The sequence below is a fragment of the Orycteropus afer genome, unplaced genomic scaffold, assembly GCF_000298275.1.
Source record: "Orycteropus afer afer isolate SDZICR_OR568_19922 unplaced genomic scaffold, OryAfe1.0 scaffold00134, whole genome shotgun sequence".
Lineage (NCBI taxonomy): Eukaryota > Metazoa > Chordata > Mammalia > Tubulidentata > Orycteropodidae > Orycteropus > Orycteropus afer.
The window spans coordinates 3,697,896-3,716,343 of NW_006921721.1; the positions used below are offsets into that span (position 1 = coordinate 3,697,896).

Here is an 18,448-nt window from a genome sequence, read left to right on the forward strand (position 1 = left end):
AAGAGGGGGAGGCCTTCAACGAGATGGATTGACACAGTGTCTGCGATGATGGGCTCAAGTATAGCAGGGATTGTGGGGCTGGCGCGGGATCAGGCAGTGTTTCATTCTGCTGTGCATGGGGTCGCTATGAGTCGGAAACGACTCGACAGCACTTAACAACAACAACAACACTTCCCTAATAAACCCCCAAAATTGTGAGTATTATCTGTGAGTTCTGTGTGGCCAATGCAACGAATTATCGAACCAAGCAGAGAAGTATTTAGTGAGTGCCGCGGGAGGGACAGTGGGTGTAAGAATTATTAAAAAGGCTGGAGAGTGGTGGCATATCTGACCTTATAGGAATAAGCCTTGGACTGTTGATGGTAATTCTGTTTCCATCTTGTGAAGTTAGAGGAGGTCAGAAGATACCACTTCCAGGATCAACATCGGAGATCTTGGTTAGAGCAGGAGGAAAAAATGAACAAGATTCAAAAACACAAAAATGACCAGAATTGGTCAGATAGAGATTGGTGGGACCCTGGAAACTATGGCTCCAGGTTATCCTTCAGGCCTAGAAATGGACTCACTTCGTGGATTGGCTCTCAGTCCAACAGTAGAAAGACCTACATGCAGAACACCAACCCCAGGAAGATGAACCCACCTATCCTAGGGAGATGCACCCTTGGATCAATCAACCATGAGACATCAGAGGGGCAGCATTCACATAGAGGGGAAGCTGGACAGACAGGAATGCATAGATAAGAAGGGCACAGGGAGGAGAGTATTTTGGTTGGTGATTATAATTGGGGCTTTGCATTCAAATGTGCATGAATTGTTGAATGTAAAATAAATCTGCTTTGTAAATTTGCACCCAAAGCACAATTTAAAAAATCAACAAAAGCATAATTTCTAGTGGGGGCGGGGGGAGAAGAAGATTCTACGTCCATGGCTTTTTTTTGCATGTAAGGTGACATCAAGGACATGATGCAAAAAGAAAACTAAAGTTCATTAAAAACACAGGAAAGGATGAAAAGACCAAAATAGATGTCAAAAGAGACTCCTAAACTTGCTCTTAAGCATAGAGTAGCTAAAGTAAATGGAAGAAATGATGAAATAAAGGGCTGAACTGAAGATTTCAAAGGGCAACACAAGAAGACAAAGTAAAGTATTCTGATGAAATGTGCAAAGACCTGGAGTTAGGAAACCAAAAGAAAATGCTCAGCATTTCTCAAGCTGAAAGAACAGAAGAAAATCTTAAAGCCTTGAGTTATACTATTGAAAGATTCTAGAGGCAAAATATGAATGACTCAGAACACATCAAAAAAAGATGGAAGGAATACACTTAGTCACTGTACCAAAAAGAATTGGTTGACATTAAGCCATTTCAGGAGGTAGAATATGATCAAGAACTGATGCTACTGAAGGAATAACTCCAAGCTGCACTTAAAGGCATTGGCAAAAAAAAAAAAAAAAGCCTCCAGAAACTGACAGAAAACCAATTAGATGTTCAACCACACTGGAAGCACTCACTCACCTATGCCAAGAAATTTGGAAGATGGAAACCTGGCCAAACAACTGGAAGAGACTCATATTTGTGCCCATTACAAGAAACAGTGATCAACAGAATGCAGAAATTATCTAACATTGTCATTAATATCACAAAGTAAAATTATGCTAAAGATAATTTAAAAATGGTTGTAGCAGGAACCTGCCAGAAATTCAAACTGGATTCAGAAGAGGACATTGAATGAAGCGTATCATTGCTGATGTCAGATAGATATTGGCTGAAAGCAGAGAATACCAGAAATATATTTACTTGTGTTTTGTTGACTATGCAAAAGCATTTTACTGTGTGGATCATAATAAATTATGGATAACATTGCAAATAATTGGAATTCCATAATTATGCCCATGAAGAACCTATCATAGACCACAAGACAGTAGTTTCACAGAACAAGGGGATATAATATGGTTTAAAATCAGGAAGGATGTACCTCAGGGTTGTATCCTCTCACCACACATTCAACTGTATACCTAGCAAATAATCCAAGACACTGGACTATATGAAGAAGAACAGGGCATCAAGATTGGAGGAAGACTCATTAACAACCTGATATATGCAAGTGACATAACCTTGCTTGTTGAAAGTGAAACTGACTTGAAGCACTTACTGATGAAGATTAAAGACTACAATCTTCAGTATGGACAACATCTCAACATAAAGAAAACAAAAATCTTCACAAGTGGACCAATAAGCAACATCATGATAAATGGAGAAAAGGTTGAGGTTGTCTAGCACTTAATTCTACTTGGATCCACAATCAGTGCTCATGGAAGCAACAGTGAAAAAATCAAACAAGTAGGCACTAAGTGGTGTAGTGGTTAAGGCATTTAGTTACTAACAAAAAGGTTGGTAGTTCAAACCGACCAGCCACTCTGTGGAAGAAAGATGGAAGCAGTCTGCTTCCATAAAGATTTACAGCCTTGGAATCGACTCAATGACAATGAGGTTTGTTTTGTTTTGAGGCATTAGAAGATGGTAGCATAGTTAGATACCTTATAATGTTCCTCTTATAACAAAGACCCAAGAAAAGAAGTGAATTAGATATAGATGACAACTTCAGAATCTGGAGCATCAAAGGCAAGGCTGAAGAATCACACTGAGTGCCAAATGGAAGAAGAGACAGTATAAAAACAGTGGACATGGAGGACTAGATTGTCAGCATCTAGCTACACAAACTTGCACATCATGGCCAAATCAAGACAAAGCAAACAGCATTCCCAGCTGAAGCTCCCATCACCTGATGTAGCCAAGCAGAAGTGAGTCTGCACATACATCCAGAGCCAGGCAGGAGTGTCCTCCTAACTCTACAAAAGTTAAGTATACTCACCTCACCCACTGTGACTCCCAGGTCTCCTAAGTCAGAGGCCCACAGTCCTGCCCCTCACCTCCTTTACCCGTCTCTTTTCCCCACCCACGAGATCACTGTCTGGGGCACCCACTACTTCCCTGACCCAAGAGCCAAGTACTTTGACTGGCACTCACCAGTTCACTTAGCCACTCACTCTGGAGACCTGCAAACCTGCAGTACCCTCTTATCTGCCTAGCTACCCACACCAGGGGCCCATGGAATGGCAAAATCTCTTCCACCTACCCAACTGCACTAAGGGCCCACAATTCAGTGGCACTTGCTTCTCCACCCAGCCACCTATACTGGGAGCTCGTGGATGGGCAGTGCCTTGTCTTCCTCCCACCTACTCATGCAGGGAGCCCATGGTTCAGCAGCACCCCCTCTTCTACCCACTCATGCCAAAGGGCCACAACCCAGTGGTGTTCCTAAGCCCAGCCACTTGAGCCAGGGCCTGTAGTTCAGAGGCATCCACTTCTTCTCCTGGCTGTTGGAGCCAAGGGCCCAGGGTCTGGTGGCATTCCTTTTCCATCCAGCCAACTGTGCCAGGAGTCTGAGGATCTTTGGCTTAATCCCTATGCCCAACTTCCCACACTGGGGGCCCACACACTGATGGTACCCACTGCTCCACAGAGCCACAGGCACTGGGAGCCTATGAATCAGAGGCACCCATTCCTACACCCAGCCACTCACATTGGGAGTCTGAAGACTAATGGAACCTACTACTCCCTATAATCATCTGTGCCAGGGACTCAAAGTCTGGTGGCACCTTCCCCCATCACTCTAGCAGACAAGGACACATCCTCCTAGTAGACACCTGTGGACTAGTGACATCATCTCTGCCTCACTCTCTGCAGTGCCTCCTGCTGCAACCAGAGGCTTGTGCTCACTCTGATCACATCCACACAACCCTGGCCACCCAAGACCATCAGTGAGATTTTCTGTACCATCCATCCAATGACTAACAACCCAGGTACCCTCATCCCAAACACCTGGCAACTGGCATTGCACACACACAACCAACCCAACAACCAGTGAAAATGCTCCTTGCATCATCCCTAGGTGACTGATTAGCCAGACATATCACCTCACTAGCAATGCCAACTATATCCTCAGCCACCCCACAAGACCAGTGAAGAGACATGGGTTCACACACTCATCTGCTGCCTGACCCTCCCAGATACAGGTGGTTAAGAATGTCCAGACCAGTGTGTCCAGATCAGTGACCAGACAACAATCATGCCCTGCCTACTCAGATATATCAAAACAAAAGAAAAAATCAGTATGAAGCAAACAAACAATAAACAAGTAAATATAATAAGACCCTAAAAATCCCACCAGCCACTCCTCGGAAGGAAGTTGGCAATCCTACTTCCGTAGTGATACTGCCTCGGAAACCCAAGGAGGGGTCGCTATGAGTCGGGGCCAACTCGACTGCAAATAACAACAACAACAACAACAATTCCTCAGAGAAAACAGATAATATAAAATCATTTAAAGAAGGAGGATAAGATGGTTCTAGAAGATGACCAAAATAAAGAATCAGAAAACCTACCAAAGGAAGAAATAATAATGGAACTATCTGAGTACTTCTAACATGTAGGGTTCTCCAAGAGATCAAGAAAACAGACAAAACCAAGGAAAACACAGACAAAACAATAGGAGAATTTACAAAAACACCACTACAAATCATAAAAACAGCAACTAGAAATCCAAAAGATTAGCAATAAAATTTCAGGAATAGACAACAATATAGAAGGTCATAGGAGCAGAATTGAATTAATGAAAGACAGGATCAGTAAAATAGAGGCCAAATCCCTCGACATCATTGTTTGAGGCAAAAAATCAGAAAAAAAGAATGAAGAAAAATAAAGACCAAGAATTATGTAGGACACTATCAAGAGGAAAAATTTACATGTGATTGGAACTCCAGAACAGGAAGAGGCAAAAAAAAAAAAAAAGAAAAGAAAAATGCAGAGAGAATTGTTGATGATTTGCTAGCAGAATACTTCCCTAATATGAAAGACGAGCAGATATCCATCCAAGAAGTTCAATAAACCCCATACCTGATGTTGTTGTTGTTACCATCGAGTTGGATCTGACTCATAGCAACCCTTCCCTGGATTTCCGAGGCTGTATCACTACGGAAGTAGATTGCTCAACCTTCCTTCCGAGGAGTGGCTGCTGGATTTCAACCATCAGCCTTCTGGTTAGCAGTCAAGCGCCTTAGGCACTATACTACCAGAGCTCCTCCATACATGATAGACCCCAAAAGAAAGTCACCAAGACATATAATCAAACTCATCAAAACCAAAGATAAAGAAAGAATCCTGAGAGCAGCTAAGGAAAAATGAAAATTCATCTACAGAGAGGAACCAATATAACTAAACTTTGATGACTTGACAGAACCATTCAGGCAAGAAGGCAATGGGATGACATATATAGAACACTAAAAGAGCACTAAACAAAACAAAACAAAACAAAACAAAACAAAACAAAACCTGCCATCCAAGAATTATATATCCAGCAAAACTGTCTTTCAAATATGATGGTGAAATCAGGACATCTCCAGATAACCAAAATTAAGGTAATTTATAAAAACCAGACCAAACTTACAAAGAATATTAAAGGGAGTCCTTTAGTCAGAGAACCAACAACATCATAAAACAATCTATGATTAGGACACAGGACAGCATAAGACAGATACTAATCCAGATAAAAAATTCTCAAAAATAATGCAAAGCTTAAAGACTGAAAACAGGGAACCAGAGATGTTAATCTGTAAATAATGACAATGTGAAAACAAAAAGGAAGACTAAATGGTGTAGTTACAGAACATTCATATGGAGAGGTAGTCAAGATGACATCAAAAAAATAAAAGGCTGCTTTAAACTTAGGAACACAGAGGTAAATTTAAAAGTAACAACAAAGAAAGTTAACAAACCTACTCATCAAAAGCAAAACGAAAAACATAAAGACTCAGTACACACAAAATCAACATCAGTGAAAGGTAATGAAAATTGACAAACAAAAATAACTCAGCCCAGAAAATTAAGTGGAATGAAGAAACCATGAACACTACAAAAAAGCACAACAAAATAACAGCAGTAGACTCATACCTGTTGATAATCACACTGTACGTAAATGGCTTAAATGCACAAGTAAAGACACAGAGAGTGAGAGAATGGCTTTAAAAAAAAAAAAATGGACCCATCAGTATGCTGTCTACAAGAGACACAACTTAGATACAAAGACATAAATAAACAAATTCTTAGGATGGAAAAAACATGGAGCAAACAATAACCCAAAAAGAGCAAGAGCAGCAATATTAATCTCTCATAAAATAAACTTTAAGGTAAATCCACTGCAAAGGATAAAGAAGGGACAGACATCCGGCAACATGATGGACTAAGCAGACAAGCTAGGAATACCCAGACCTTCTATAACAAAGATGCAAGAAACCAAGATACAGATGATAATCTTGGAACCCTGAGCTTCAAAGGGAAGAATAAAGAAGTGGATCAAATATTGACTAGAAGAAGGAACTGAAAGAAATTGAGCAAGGAGACAAATGGAACAGTGAATTGTCAACTGGCCTGACACAGAGCAGCCATTTTTAATTTCTGCAAGCAGCATTCCAATTGGGGCAGGAACCTGATAATCAGCTCCACTTGCCCAGGTGCCCACATCAGTAGCTAGTGACCAAAGAAACGATGCCCACATTGCCCAACCATATCTGTACCTCCTGCAGCCCCACCTACAGAGAAAGGGGCCAACATGCACTCCTGAAACACCTGATCAATGATACATGGTAGCCAACATTAACCTAACCCACTCTCAACTACTCTACACAAACAGGTAAGTACTGCATACACATTCTCATCCTCTCTCACACCCATCAGGAGACAGGTGGTGAATGCCTAAATGCTACCAAACTACTAAGCAGAGTAGCACACTCACCATGCCTGCTTGGATACATCAAAACAAAATAAAGAAAAAGAAAAAAAAAACCTGGGAGAAACACACCAACATACAATCAACAATTAAATACAAATACAACATCACCACAATGTCTTGGAGACAAAAGACCACCTCAATTCACACAAAGAAGGAAGACAGAGTGGCACAAACAAGAGACCAAAATACAGAGCCAAAAAAATCTCCCTGAGGAAGAAATGACATTGAAAATACCTAACAAATATTTTAAAAGAATTATATTTAGTTATCTTCAACAAATTGAGAGAAAGATCAAGGAAAACACTGATAAAATCAAGGAAAATGCAGATGAAACTCTAGAAGAATTCAGGAAAACAGTACAAGAACAAGTTGGCAGAATAAATGGAAAATTAGAAAACATACAAAAACAGCAAAAAGAAATCTTTAAGATTAATACTAAGATTTCAGAAATAGATAATGCATTGGAAGGACAAAGGAGTGAAAATGAAATCAATGGAGGATAGAATTAGTGAATTTGAAAACAAATCTCCCAATACTACTCCATTAGAGGAACAATCAGAAAGAAGAATCAAAAACACCTAAGATTTATTTGAGAAACCATAAAGAGGAATAACTTAAGTGTGATTGGAATTCCAGAACAGGAAGAGAGAGAGAGAAAAAAAAAAAAGCACCAAAAAAATTGTTGAAGATTTGTTAGAAAATAACTTCCCTAATATCAGTAAAGACAAGAAGTTATGCATTCAAGAAGCTCAACGAACCCCAAACAAGATAGACTCAAAAGAAAATCACCACACCATATCATAATCCCAAACCAAAAACAAAGAATCCTGAATGCAGCTCAGAAAAAAAAAAAAAAAAAAACCTACAAAAGAGAACCAATAAAACTAGGCTCTGATTTCTCAGCAGAAACTGTGCAGTCAAGAAATAGAATAAAACCCTGAAAGAAAGAAATTGCCAACCTAAATTATATATCCAGCAAAATTGTCCCTTAACAATGATGGCAAAATTAGCACATTTCCAGATAAAAATAAATTGAGGAAATTTGGCTCTGGTGGCTAGTGCCAAAGGCATTTGACTGCTAACCAGAAGGCTGGCAGTTGAAACTCACTAGCTACTCCTCAGAAGGAAGATTGGGCAATCTACTTCCATAGAGATACCACATCAGAAATCCAAGGAGGGGTCACTATGAGTTGAATCAACTCGATGGCAGTGATTTTGGTTTTTTGGTTTTTGTGAAAACCAGGCCAGAATAGATGCCAAAAGGAGTCCTTCAGACAGACAAACAACAATGGCAGGCAATACACATGATAACATTACTCAGAAGTCAACCAAAATATAGAAGTATCCAAACCAAAATGAGGCTGAAATTAGGGACTCAAAAACATCAATTTGTAAATGAGGACAACTACAAAGCAAAAAGAGGGAATAAATAATACAGTTCAGAACTTTCAAATTGAGAGAAAGTCAAGATGATTTCAAAATAGAACAAACTGTTTTAAACTTATGAAGAAAATAATAAATTACAGGGTACCTTTAAAGAAATTTAATAAATATTCTCATCAAAATGAAAAAGGGAAAATTCATAAATGTTTACTAACATCAAAAAGCAACAAAGGAAATGACAAGAAAATCCATAAATCCATAAAATTAACTCAGCACAGAAAATTAAATGGAACAAAGAAATCAGCAACACACACACACCACACAAACAGCACCATGACAGCAATAAATTTATAGCTATCAATAATTATACTGAATGTAAATGGATTAAATGCATCAGTCAAGAGAGAGTAGCAGAATGGATAAGAAAGCATGACCCATCAATATGATATCTACAAGAGATACAAAGACAAAAATGAACTAGAACTCAAAGGTTGGAAAAAGATATACCAAGCAAATGGCAAGCAAAAAGAGTAGAAGTGACAACATTATTATCTGATAAAATAGACTTTTCAGGCAAAAACCTGCATAAGAGACAAAGATGAACATTATATAATAATTGAAGGGCCAATCAAGCAATGAAAGAGCCCCAAAATATATCAATAAAACTTTAACAGAAGTGAAAAGAGAAATAGACAATTCCACAAGAATAAACAAACAAAAAAAACCACACTGCTGTTGAGTCAATCCTGACTCATAGCAACCCCTCCTTGGATTTCCGAGGTGGTATCTTTACAGAAGACTGCCTGATCATCCTTCTGAGGAGCAGCTGGTGGGTTTGAACTACCAGCCTTCTAGTTAGCAGTCAAATCCCTTAGGCACTACGCCACCTAGCTGTTGTTGTTGTTGTTATGTGCTGTCGAGTCGGACCTGACTCATAGTAACCCCTCTTTGGGTTTCCGAGGCAGTATCACTACAGAAGTAGATTGCCCCATCTTCCTCCCGAGGAGTGGCTGATGGGTTTGAACCGCCAGCCATCTGGTTAGCAGTCAAGTGCCTTCGACACTACGCTACCAGAACTCCCCACCACCTAGTAGGACACTTTAATATGCTACTTTCAATGAAGGAGAGAACAAATAGAAAGACACTCAACAAAGACACAGAACTAAACAAGATAAGCAAGCAGCTTGACATCATAGACATATACAGAACACTCCAACCCCCCCCCCAAAAAAAGAACACTTCACTCAAGAACAGCACAATATGCATTCTTTTCCATTGCACATGGAACATTCTCTAGAATAGACAATATGTTAGGCCACAAACAAGTGTTAATAAATTTAAAAACATTGAAATACTTCAAACCAAATTCTCGGATCACAACACCATAAAATTAGAAATCAACAACAGGAAGATCAAGGAAAAAAATGAAACTCATGGAAGCTAAATAACACCCTGCTTAAAAACTACTGGATAATAGAAGAAATAAAAAGTGAAATAAAAACATTCTTTGAACCAAACCAGCATGAAAACTCAACATACCAAAATCTTTGGGACACAGCTAAAGCAATGCTCAGAGGAAAATTTATACGAATAAATGCATATACATAATAAAAGAAGCAAGAACCAAAATCAACAGCTTAAACTATCATCTCCAACAATTAGAAAAGGAGCAGCAAAATAAGCCTACAGTCACCAGAAGAAAAGAAATAATAAAGATTTGAGCAGAATTAAATGAAAAAGAAAAACAATAAAGAAGAAACTAGAAATCTATTCTTTGAAAAGATTAATAAAATTGACAAATCACCAGCAAATGTCACAAGGAAAAGTAGAAGAAGATGCAATAATACGAATAAAAAATGAAATGGGAAATGTCACCTCAGAACCAACTGAAATAAAAAGGATAATAACAGAGTACTAAGATAACTGTATTACTGAAAATTTGAAAACCTAGAAGAAATGGCATCAGGAAGACTCATTAACAACCTGGGATATGCAGACAACACAATCTTCCTTGCTGAAAATGAAGAAAAATTGGAGCACTGACTGATGAAGATTAAAGACTACAGTCTGCAGTATGGATTATACCTCAACATAAAGAAAACAAAAATCCTCACAACTGGACCAATAAGCCACATCACGATAAATGGAAGAAAGACTGAAGTTGTCAAGAATCTCATTTTACTTGGACCACAATGTCTATGGGGGCAGCAGTCAAGAAATTAAACAATGTACTGCTTTGAGCAAATCTGCTGTAAGACCTCTTCAAGGTGTTTAAGAGCAAAGATATCACTTTGAAGACTAAGGTGCATCTGACCCAAGCTATGGTATTTTCAATAGCCTCATATGCATGTGTGACTTGGACAATGAATAAGGAAGACTGCAGGAGAATTGATGCATTTGAATTGTAGTGTTGAAGAATATTGAATGTACTGTGTACTGCTAGAAGGACAAACAGATCTGTTTTAGCAGAGAGTGCAGCCAGAATGCTCCTTAGAAGAGAGAATGGCCAGACTTCATCTCTCATACTTTGGTCATGTTGTCGGAAGTGACCAGTTCCTAGAGAAGGATAGCATCCTGGGTAAGGTAGAGGGTCAGAGGAAAAGGGAAAGAGCCTCAATGTGATGGATTGAGCCAATAGCATGGCAATGATTGTGAGGATGTCACAAGACCAGGCAGTTTTGTTCTGTTGTATGTAGGGTCGTTCTGAGTTGAAACTGACTCAATGGCACCTAACAACAATAACAACAGAAGAAATGGACAAATTTCTAGAAACATATTAGCCCTGTAAACTAACACAGACTAAGGTAGAAGAAAATTTGAAAAGATTCATAACAAAAGAAGAGATTGAATAGGTCATTAAAAAAAAATTGCCAGCAAAAAAAGTCCTGGGCCAAATGTCTTTACTAGAGGATTCTACCAAACATTCAGAGAAGAGCTGACATCAATGCTACTCAAACTATTGCAGAATACAGAAAAGGAGGAATATTCCCAATTCATTTTATGAAGCAAGCATAACCTTGGTATGAAAGCCAGGCAAAGATACCACCATAAAGAAGAAAATTACAGACCAATATCCCTCATGAACATAGATGTAAAAATTCTCAACAAAATTCTAGCAAATAGAATCCAATAGCATGCATATATATATATATATATATATATATATATATATATATATATCATCCTGAGCAAATAGGATTCATAACAAGTATTCAAGGAAAAGTCAGTAATATATCTATATATTAGCAATGAAAAACCAAGAAAGAAATTAAGAAAACTATTCCATTTACAATAGCACCAAAAAGAAAAAAATACTGAGGAATAAATTTAACCAAGGAGGTGCAAAACTTTTACACTAAAAATTATAAAACAGTGCTGAAAAAAAGACCTCAATAAATGGAAAGCTATCCTATGCTAATAGATTGGAACACTTAATATTGTTAAGAAATAAAACTCCCCAAAGTGATCTACAGATTCAGTGCAAGCCCTATCAACATCCCAATGGCTTTTTTCTTTTTCAAATGTGAAAAAGCTAAACCTATAATTCATGTGGAATTGAAAGGGACACTGAATTCTTGAAAAAGAATAGAGTTGGAGGAGTCACACTTCCTAATTTCAAAATTTACTACAAAGGTATGGAAGTCAGAACAGTATAGTAATGTCATGTGGATAGACATACAGATCAATGAAATATAATTGAAAATCCAGAAGTAAATCCTTACATTTATGGTCAATTTATTTTTGGCAGGAGTACAAAGACTATTCAATGGTACAAGAAGTACTCTACAACAAATGGTGCTGGGACAACTGGATCTCCACATGCAAAATAATTAATTTGGACCCATACCTCACAGCATATATGAAAATTAACTCAAAATACATTAATGACCTACATCTAAGAGCCAAGGTTATACAACTCTTAGAAGAAAACACACAGATTCCTTAGATATGACAGCAAGAGCACAAGCAACAAAAGGAAAAAAAAAGAAATTGGATTTCATCAAAATGTAAAATATTTTTGCATCAAAAGATACTATCAAGAAAGTGAATAGAAGACCTACTGAATGGGAGAAAACGTTTGTAAATTATATACCTGACAAAGGTTTAGTAGCCAGAGTATATAAACAACTCTTACAACGGAAAAAAAAAAAAAAAAGAAAAGAAAAGAAAGCCCACTTAAACAATGGACAAAGGACTTGAGTAGGTATTTCTGCAAAGATACACAAATGGTCAACAAGCCTATGAAAAGATGCTCAATGTCATCAATCATTAGGTAAATATAAGCCAAAATCACAATGAGATACTACTTCATACCTTCATAGCCATATTAGAATGGCTATAATTTTTTTTTTTTAATTGAAAAATAAGAAAAGGAGGAGAAGAAGAAAGTAACAAGTGTTGACAATGATGTGCAGAAATTGGAACCCTCATATATTACTGGCAGGAATAATAAAATGGTGCAACCAACCACTGTGGAAAAATTTGGCAGTTTATATATACAAATATTGTTAGCAGCCATTGAGTCAGTTCCAACTCATGGTGACCCCATGTGTGCTCAGCACAACTGATCCCTGGGGTTTTAAGGCTCTGACCTTTCAGAAGCAGATCACTAGGCCTGTTTTCTGAGGTAGCTCTGGATGGATTTTAACCGCCAACCTTTCAGCTAGGAGTTGAGTGCTTAATCATTTGCACCACCCAGGAACTCCCTGAGATGAGAAGGTATCGATTGACTGGGGTCTAGAGAAATGGGCTGTAATTCAAAGGCAATAAAAGGGGTTGGGGAGATATGGAAAGAACAGCCCAACCAGAGGTGGGAAAGAGTGTGTTCAGATTAATTGATAGGTAGTGTCTATGGGAAAGAGAAAGGGAAATGAGCCTGGAGAATTCTGATTTCCAAGTTAAGGAGTTTGGACTGAGTGAGAATTTTACATGAGAGTTGATTATTTATTTTTGTGCTTTAAAATCATTTCAACTTAAAAAGCATTATAAATTCACTGATCCTTTTGATCCACTAAAAGCTAACTTGAAAGGAATTGCAGGTAACAAGAGTTCTTTCTTCCGAGATTTTTGGCACTCTGTTTGAGGGCAGTCTTATACGTTAAGTAAGGGCTTCTGGTTGTTTACAGAGTGCTCAGTATCAAACAGCCAGAGTCAACATTATTTAAAAGAATAAATAAAGTGCTTTGCTTTACATAAGAATTTGTTGTTTCTGCTGTTGGTCACATTTGGGTTAGACTTTGAGGGTAGAGGCATTTCCTGAGACCCTTTAAGCATGGCTTTTGGACACCACCTTCATGGTGAGGTCAAGGACCACAGGACACAATACAACTCACCTTCCCTCTGCCCTGCATGGCTAGGAACATGCCAGACACTGGTACAATAGAGCTCTTTATTCTGATGTCCCACTGTCTCCCCAGCTTCACAATCACCCTTTGTTTCTACTTCTCCCTCTTTTTTGCCTCCTCTTGTCTCTTCTAATGAGCTAAGCTTGAAACTTTCCTTTATCTATCCAACTTCCTTTCTTCAAATTACCTGTGCTCCTGTAACCGAATCCTAAAATGTTCTGCTTCTCAGCATCATATTGGACTTCTTTGCACATAGCAGAATACTACTACCAATCAATAGGGGCTGTTTGCCTATGATCTGACAGGGAACTTGTATCAAAAACAAAAGGGAGTGGAATGCCAGAACCTTATATTCCAGAATACTCTCAGAAGACCACTAGCTAAACTACTGACCATTCCAAAGGCTCAGGTTTGTTATTACTCTGAATAGTAAATTATCTGTGGGAAAATGACACTATGGCAGACATTTTCATTGACCTTGACATTGCTTATGCCGGATGAGATTGGGAATCACTATTTTGAATGCCAGAACCTCATCTCACAAACAAGTTTTCTAAAGCCTTGTCCAGAATCTTCCTTCCTAAGCAATAAAAAAAAAAAAAAAAAAAGGGACTTTGAACCACAAGCCTTGACTTGGGCTTTAGATGTGACCAGACTGACTGGAAGAGTTACTTATCAAACTGACTTTACTGTGTTTAAAATTCACTGGCTCTGGACTCATAACCTAAACACACAGAAATAAACAAAGCTAGAGTCAAGTTTGGGCACAGTACCCAAGACAGTGGTTAGACAGTAGTGGAATACTCAATAAATATTGTTGGCTTAGTTAAATGACTCAACCAGAAATTCTCTCTAGTGACCCAGACATAATAAGACACTGCAGGAAAAGGAGAAAGACTAGAGTGGAAGGATCAGAAGGCAACAAAAGAGCAATGGATGCATTCTATTTTTAATAGTGTGCAAAATCATGTCACTTCTTTTGACTCAACCATGGCATCTTCGTTGTTGATGGCAGTTCTATTCTTCTCCTGATCATTCTAGTTTAAAACGTTGGGGGCCACTGTTGACCCTTTCTTCAACACCACTACATTCAATCAATCAATATGGCTTACTGATTATTTCTTCATAGCTCTTAAATCTCTCTCCTTTTATGTCTCAAAAGTACATCTTAAAATCCTGGGCCCATGAACAGGACTGAGCTTAACCCTCATTGCCCATAAATGCCCCTGACAAGATCTAACAAGCAACTCAGTTTTTTTAAGTGTATTTTTTGACACCTATCCCCATTTTTTTTTCTCATGCAATGCAGATTTACTTATATTTGTTCAAACCAGCGAATTATAGGCCACCTAATCTGATCTTATTTAATAATTATTGAGCATTATAGTGAGCATATAGAGGGAAAAAATTATGAAAACTTCTCAGCCATAAGCAAAAACCCTCAAAGAATGAGTTGCTGGGTATGGGGACTCAGGACTATAGTCTTAGGGACATCAAGGTAAACTGGCACAAGACAATCCACAAAGAAAATGTTCTACAATCTAGTTTGGTAAGTAGCAACTAGAGTCTTAAAAGCTTGCAAATAGCTATGTAGGGTGCAACTATTGGTGTCTCCCTGAGTACAGCAAAGAAGAATAAAGAAAATCAAAGAAGCATGAAAAGAATTAGTCCAAAGGACTAATGGACCACAATGAACCTCAACTTCCACAACCCTAAGACCAGAAGAACTAGATGATGCCCAACTATCACTACTGACTGTCTGAAAGAGACCACATTAGAAGGTCCTGTATAGAGGGGGAGAAAAACATGGAACAAAACTCAAAATCAGACAAAAAAGACCAGGGTTACTGGCTAGAGAGAGATTAGCGAAACCCGAGACTATGGCCCTTCATCAATCCTGGAACTGAGCTCACTCTTGCGGTTCAACTTTCAGCCACATAATGGAATGGTAAATAGAAAGGTGCACACTCCTTAGAACAACCAATCATTCGAGCTCAAGGGGCAGCATTTACCCAGGGATGGAGTTCAGAAGGCAGGAAGGGTTAAAAGAAAGGCAGGAAGGGTTAAAAGAGGAGGAATATAAACGAGAAACACAGGGAGAAGTGGGAGAAGTGATGTTAGATTGAGGGGACTGCAATAAATTGCATGAAACAAAATGTTCATGAATTGTTGGATGGAAAACTGATTTGCTCTGTAAACTTTCACCCAAATCGCAATAAAATTTACAAAAGAAAAAAAAAAATTATTATTGAGCAATTACCATTTGCCTGGTGTGAAGCTTTCCTTCATTTTTCTGCTTATAAAAAAGTCTTCTAACCTTCTCCCAGTTGTATTCCTCTAAAGCAAGGATCAGCAAATTTTGGTCCCCCACTTGTTTTTATAGTTTATTGAAACACAACCACTCCCATCCATTTACCAATTGTCTAAGGCTGCTTTTCGACGACAGTCACAGCTGACTACTTGTGACAGGCACCATATAGCTTGTAAAGGCTAAAATATGCACTATCTGAGCCTTTCCCGAAAAATATTTGCTAACTTAAGTATTCCTTCCAATGCCCTTCTTTAAACACAATCAAGAGGCTAGTCACTTCTAGTCTGCTTTTGACTTAATTTTAGAGGCATGGCCACTGAATCTCTCCAAGAAATTTCCTCATTCATAAAATGGTTATCCCCACACCAACCTCACATCTTAATTGTATCAGAAAATGCTGGCTTCTCTTTCTCCAATTAACAAGGGGTTACCAAGGAGGTTTTGTATTATTGACGGAACCCTGACAACCAAAAGGAACATTTGGCCTTTTCTTTCGCCGATTCCAAAGCCACTGTCTCCTTCCCTATTTAAAAGTCACTCACCTCTTCCATCTTGGCAGCAAATCCATTTTTTGCTGCCAGAACTTGCTCGGTATCATTTCAAAGCCTCCTGAGCCCAAGGGATACATACCTACTCACGCCCCAAACATCCTTGACACTAAGTGTCAGAAAGCTTTTAAGAGTAATTCTTTGTGTTTACACAGTTACACTCTTCTTGAGCAATCCCATTTCCTATAGACTCAGCAGGCTTTGATGCAGACTCATGCCCCAATCCAAGAAATACTCCGTGTGCACAAACCTGAAACTCTGAACAATCTTGTTTTGGACTTTTATAAATGGATAATTAGTTTGCAATATCCACTCAGTAAGAAGTAGAAGCTCCCTGTTACTATGACTTAAATGAGTAAACCACCCATAGTTGTTCGTTGAGTACTGTTGTTAATTTAGGCCACATCAGATGTGTGATCAGAGCTGAAACATAAAGGGATGAAGAGTGAGCTAGAGTAATGAAGAAAGCAATTAACCACAGTCTAGTTTCAGAAACTATTTCAGATTATTCTTAGCACTCTTATCACTGTATTATGGGCTGGCTGCTATGCGAACCACACAGTCCAACTACCTTTTAGCAACTACATGGTAAGACAATGAGAAAGATAACCATCTGGTAATAACTTTTAAAATGCCACTAAGGAAGGTTGAGCAATCTACTTCTGTAGTGATATTGCCTTGGAAACCCAAGGAGGGGTTGCTACAGTAGGGTCCAACTCATGGCACATAACAACTCTGCCAATCAACAACTCACTGCCATTGAGTCAATTCTGACTCACAGCTACCCCACTGGGTTCCCAAGGCTATAAATCTTTACAGGAACAGACTGTCTCATCTTTCTTCTGTGGAGTGGCTGCTGTGTTCAGACCACGGACCTTTTGGTTGCACCAAATGTCTTAACCACTACACTGCCAGAGCTCCTCAACTCTGCCAATAGTAAATAATAATTGGAATCTGTGCTGCCCATGAAAGAAATCAGCAAATGATATGTTTGCCCTGCTTTATGAGAAGTTGGGGATCAAATATAGAGAGATTGATTTAAATTTTGCCAATCCTGTGTTTACACAATGTCATACTATGAGGACTCTTAAACCTTTTGACAGCATGACCAGCACACACAAAGAATCAAGGAGAAGGTCTTCACTAACAAAGTGGAAAAGGGGCACTGAAGTAATCATTTGGCTGAGGCTGGCTGGAGGCCCATCCTGTGGAGCTACAGACACCATTTCCTTACAAGTGAAATCAGGTTAAATAGAACATGAAGGCAACTGCTTTTAAGAGGAAAAGAGAAGAGAACAAATGTACAGTGTGAGGCGTGGCTGTTATTCATCCAAGCAACTTTACTAAGCACATATACATACCTAGCATTATCATGCTAGTTGGGCAAAGAAAGATGGACATGTAAACACTTGTAGAAGATGTTATGGAAGAAGAGTGAAGAATATGACAGAAGGGAGAGTAGAAAGTCCTCTCCTTTGACTTTAGATATTGTAATGTAGGGGCAAATTGTTGATGGTGGGCTAGTGTTTTCCAAAATACTTTCCCCAGAATACTAGTCCAGTAAATTTGGGAAGGGGGTGGGTGGTATGGGTGGTTCCATAGTTAAACACTTCATATTATAATTAGCAAATTAGCAGCTCTGAGAAGCCCCCTACTAAAAACAAAAACACAAAAAACTGTTTAATTTCCCACATTTAATTAACTATGGAACCCTTTTTTACAAAATAGCACCTATAAGAATCAGAGCTTGGTAACAAATTTTGGGAAAACAGGTTGCATGACTCCCAGTGGCACTAAGCAGCTGCTAACACTGCAGGGAAGGATGAGCCCAAAGCCAGAATCATTTTAAACTTGGCCTCTTCCAGGTTGATCTCATTAGTTGTGTAACATTTCAATAGCTACTTAGCAAAAGTAAGCAAATAGGGATCTGTAATACTAGATCAAGGAAGAAGAAAAAAGCAAACCCACAGATAATTCCTAATTTTTGTTTTGATCACAAATTCAGGTTTTCTGCAA

General features: G+C 38.6%; 1 protein-coding gene across 1 annotated transcript in view; it reads left to right on the forward strand.

Moving 5' to 3' along the window:
* The window catches only part of SERPINE3 (serpin family E member 3), a 106,490-nt gene that overhangs the window by 85,889 nt on the left and 2,153 nt on the right, over nucleotides 1–18,448 (forward strand). The window contains 2 exon segments of the mRNA XM_007945247.1: nucleotides 13,177–13,217; nucleotides 13,220–13,267. Of these exon segments, the coding sequence (XP_007943438.1) occupies nucleotides 13,177–13,217; nucleotides 13,220–13,267 (89 nt within the window).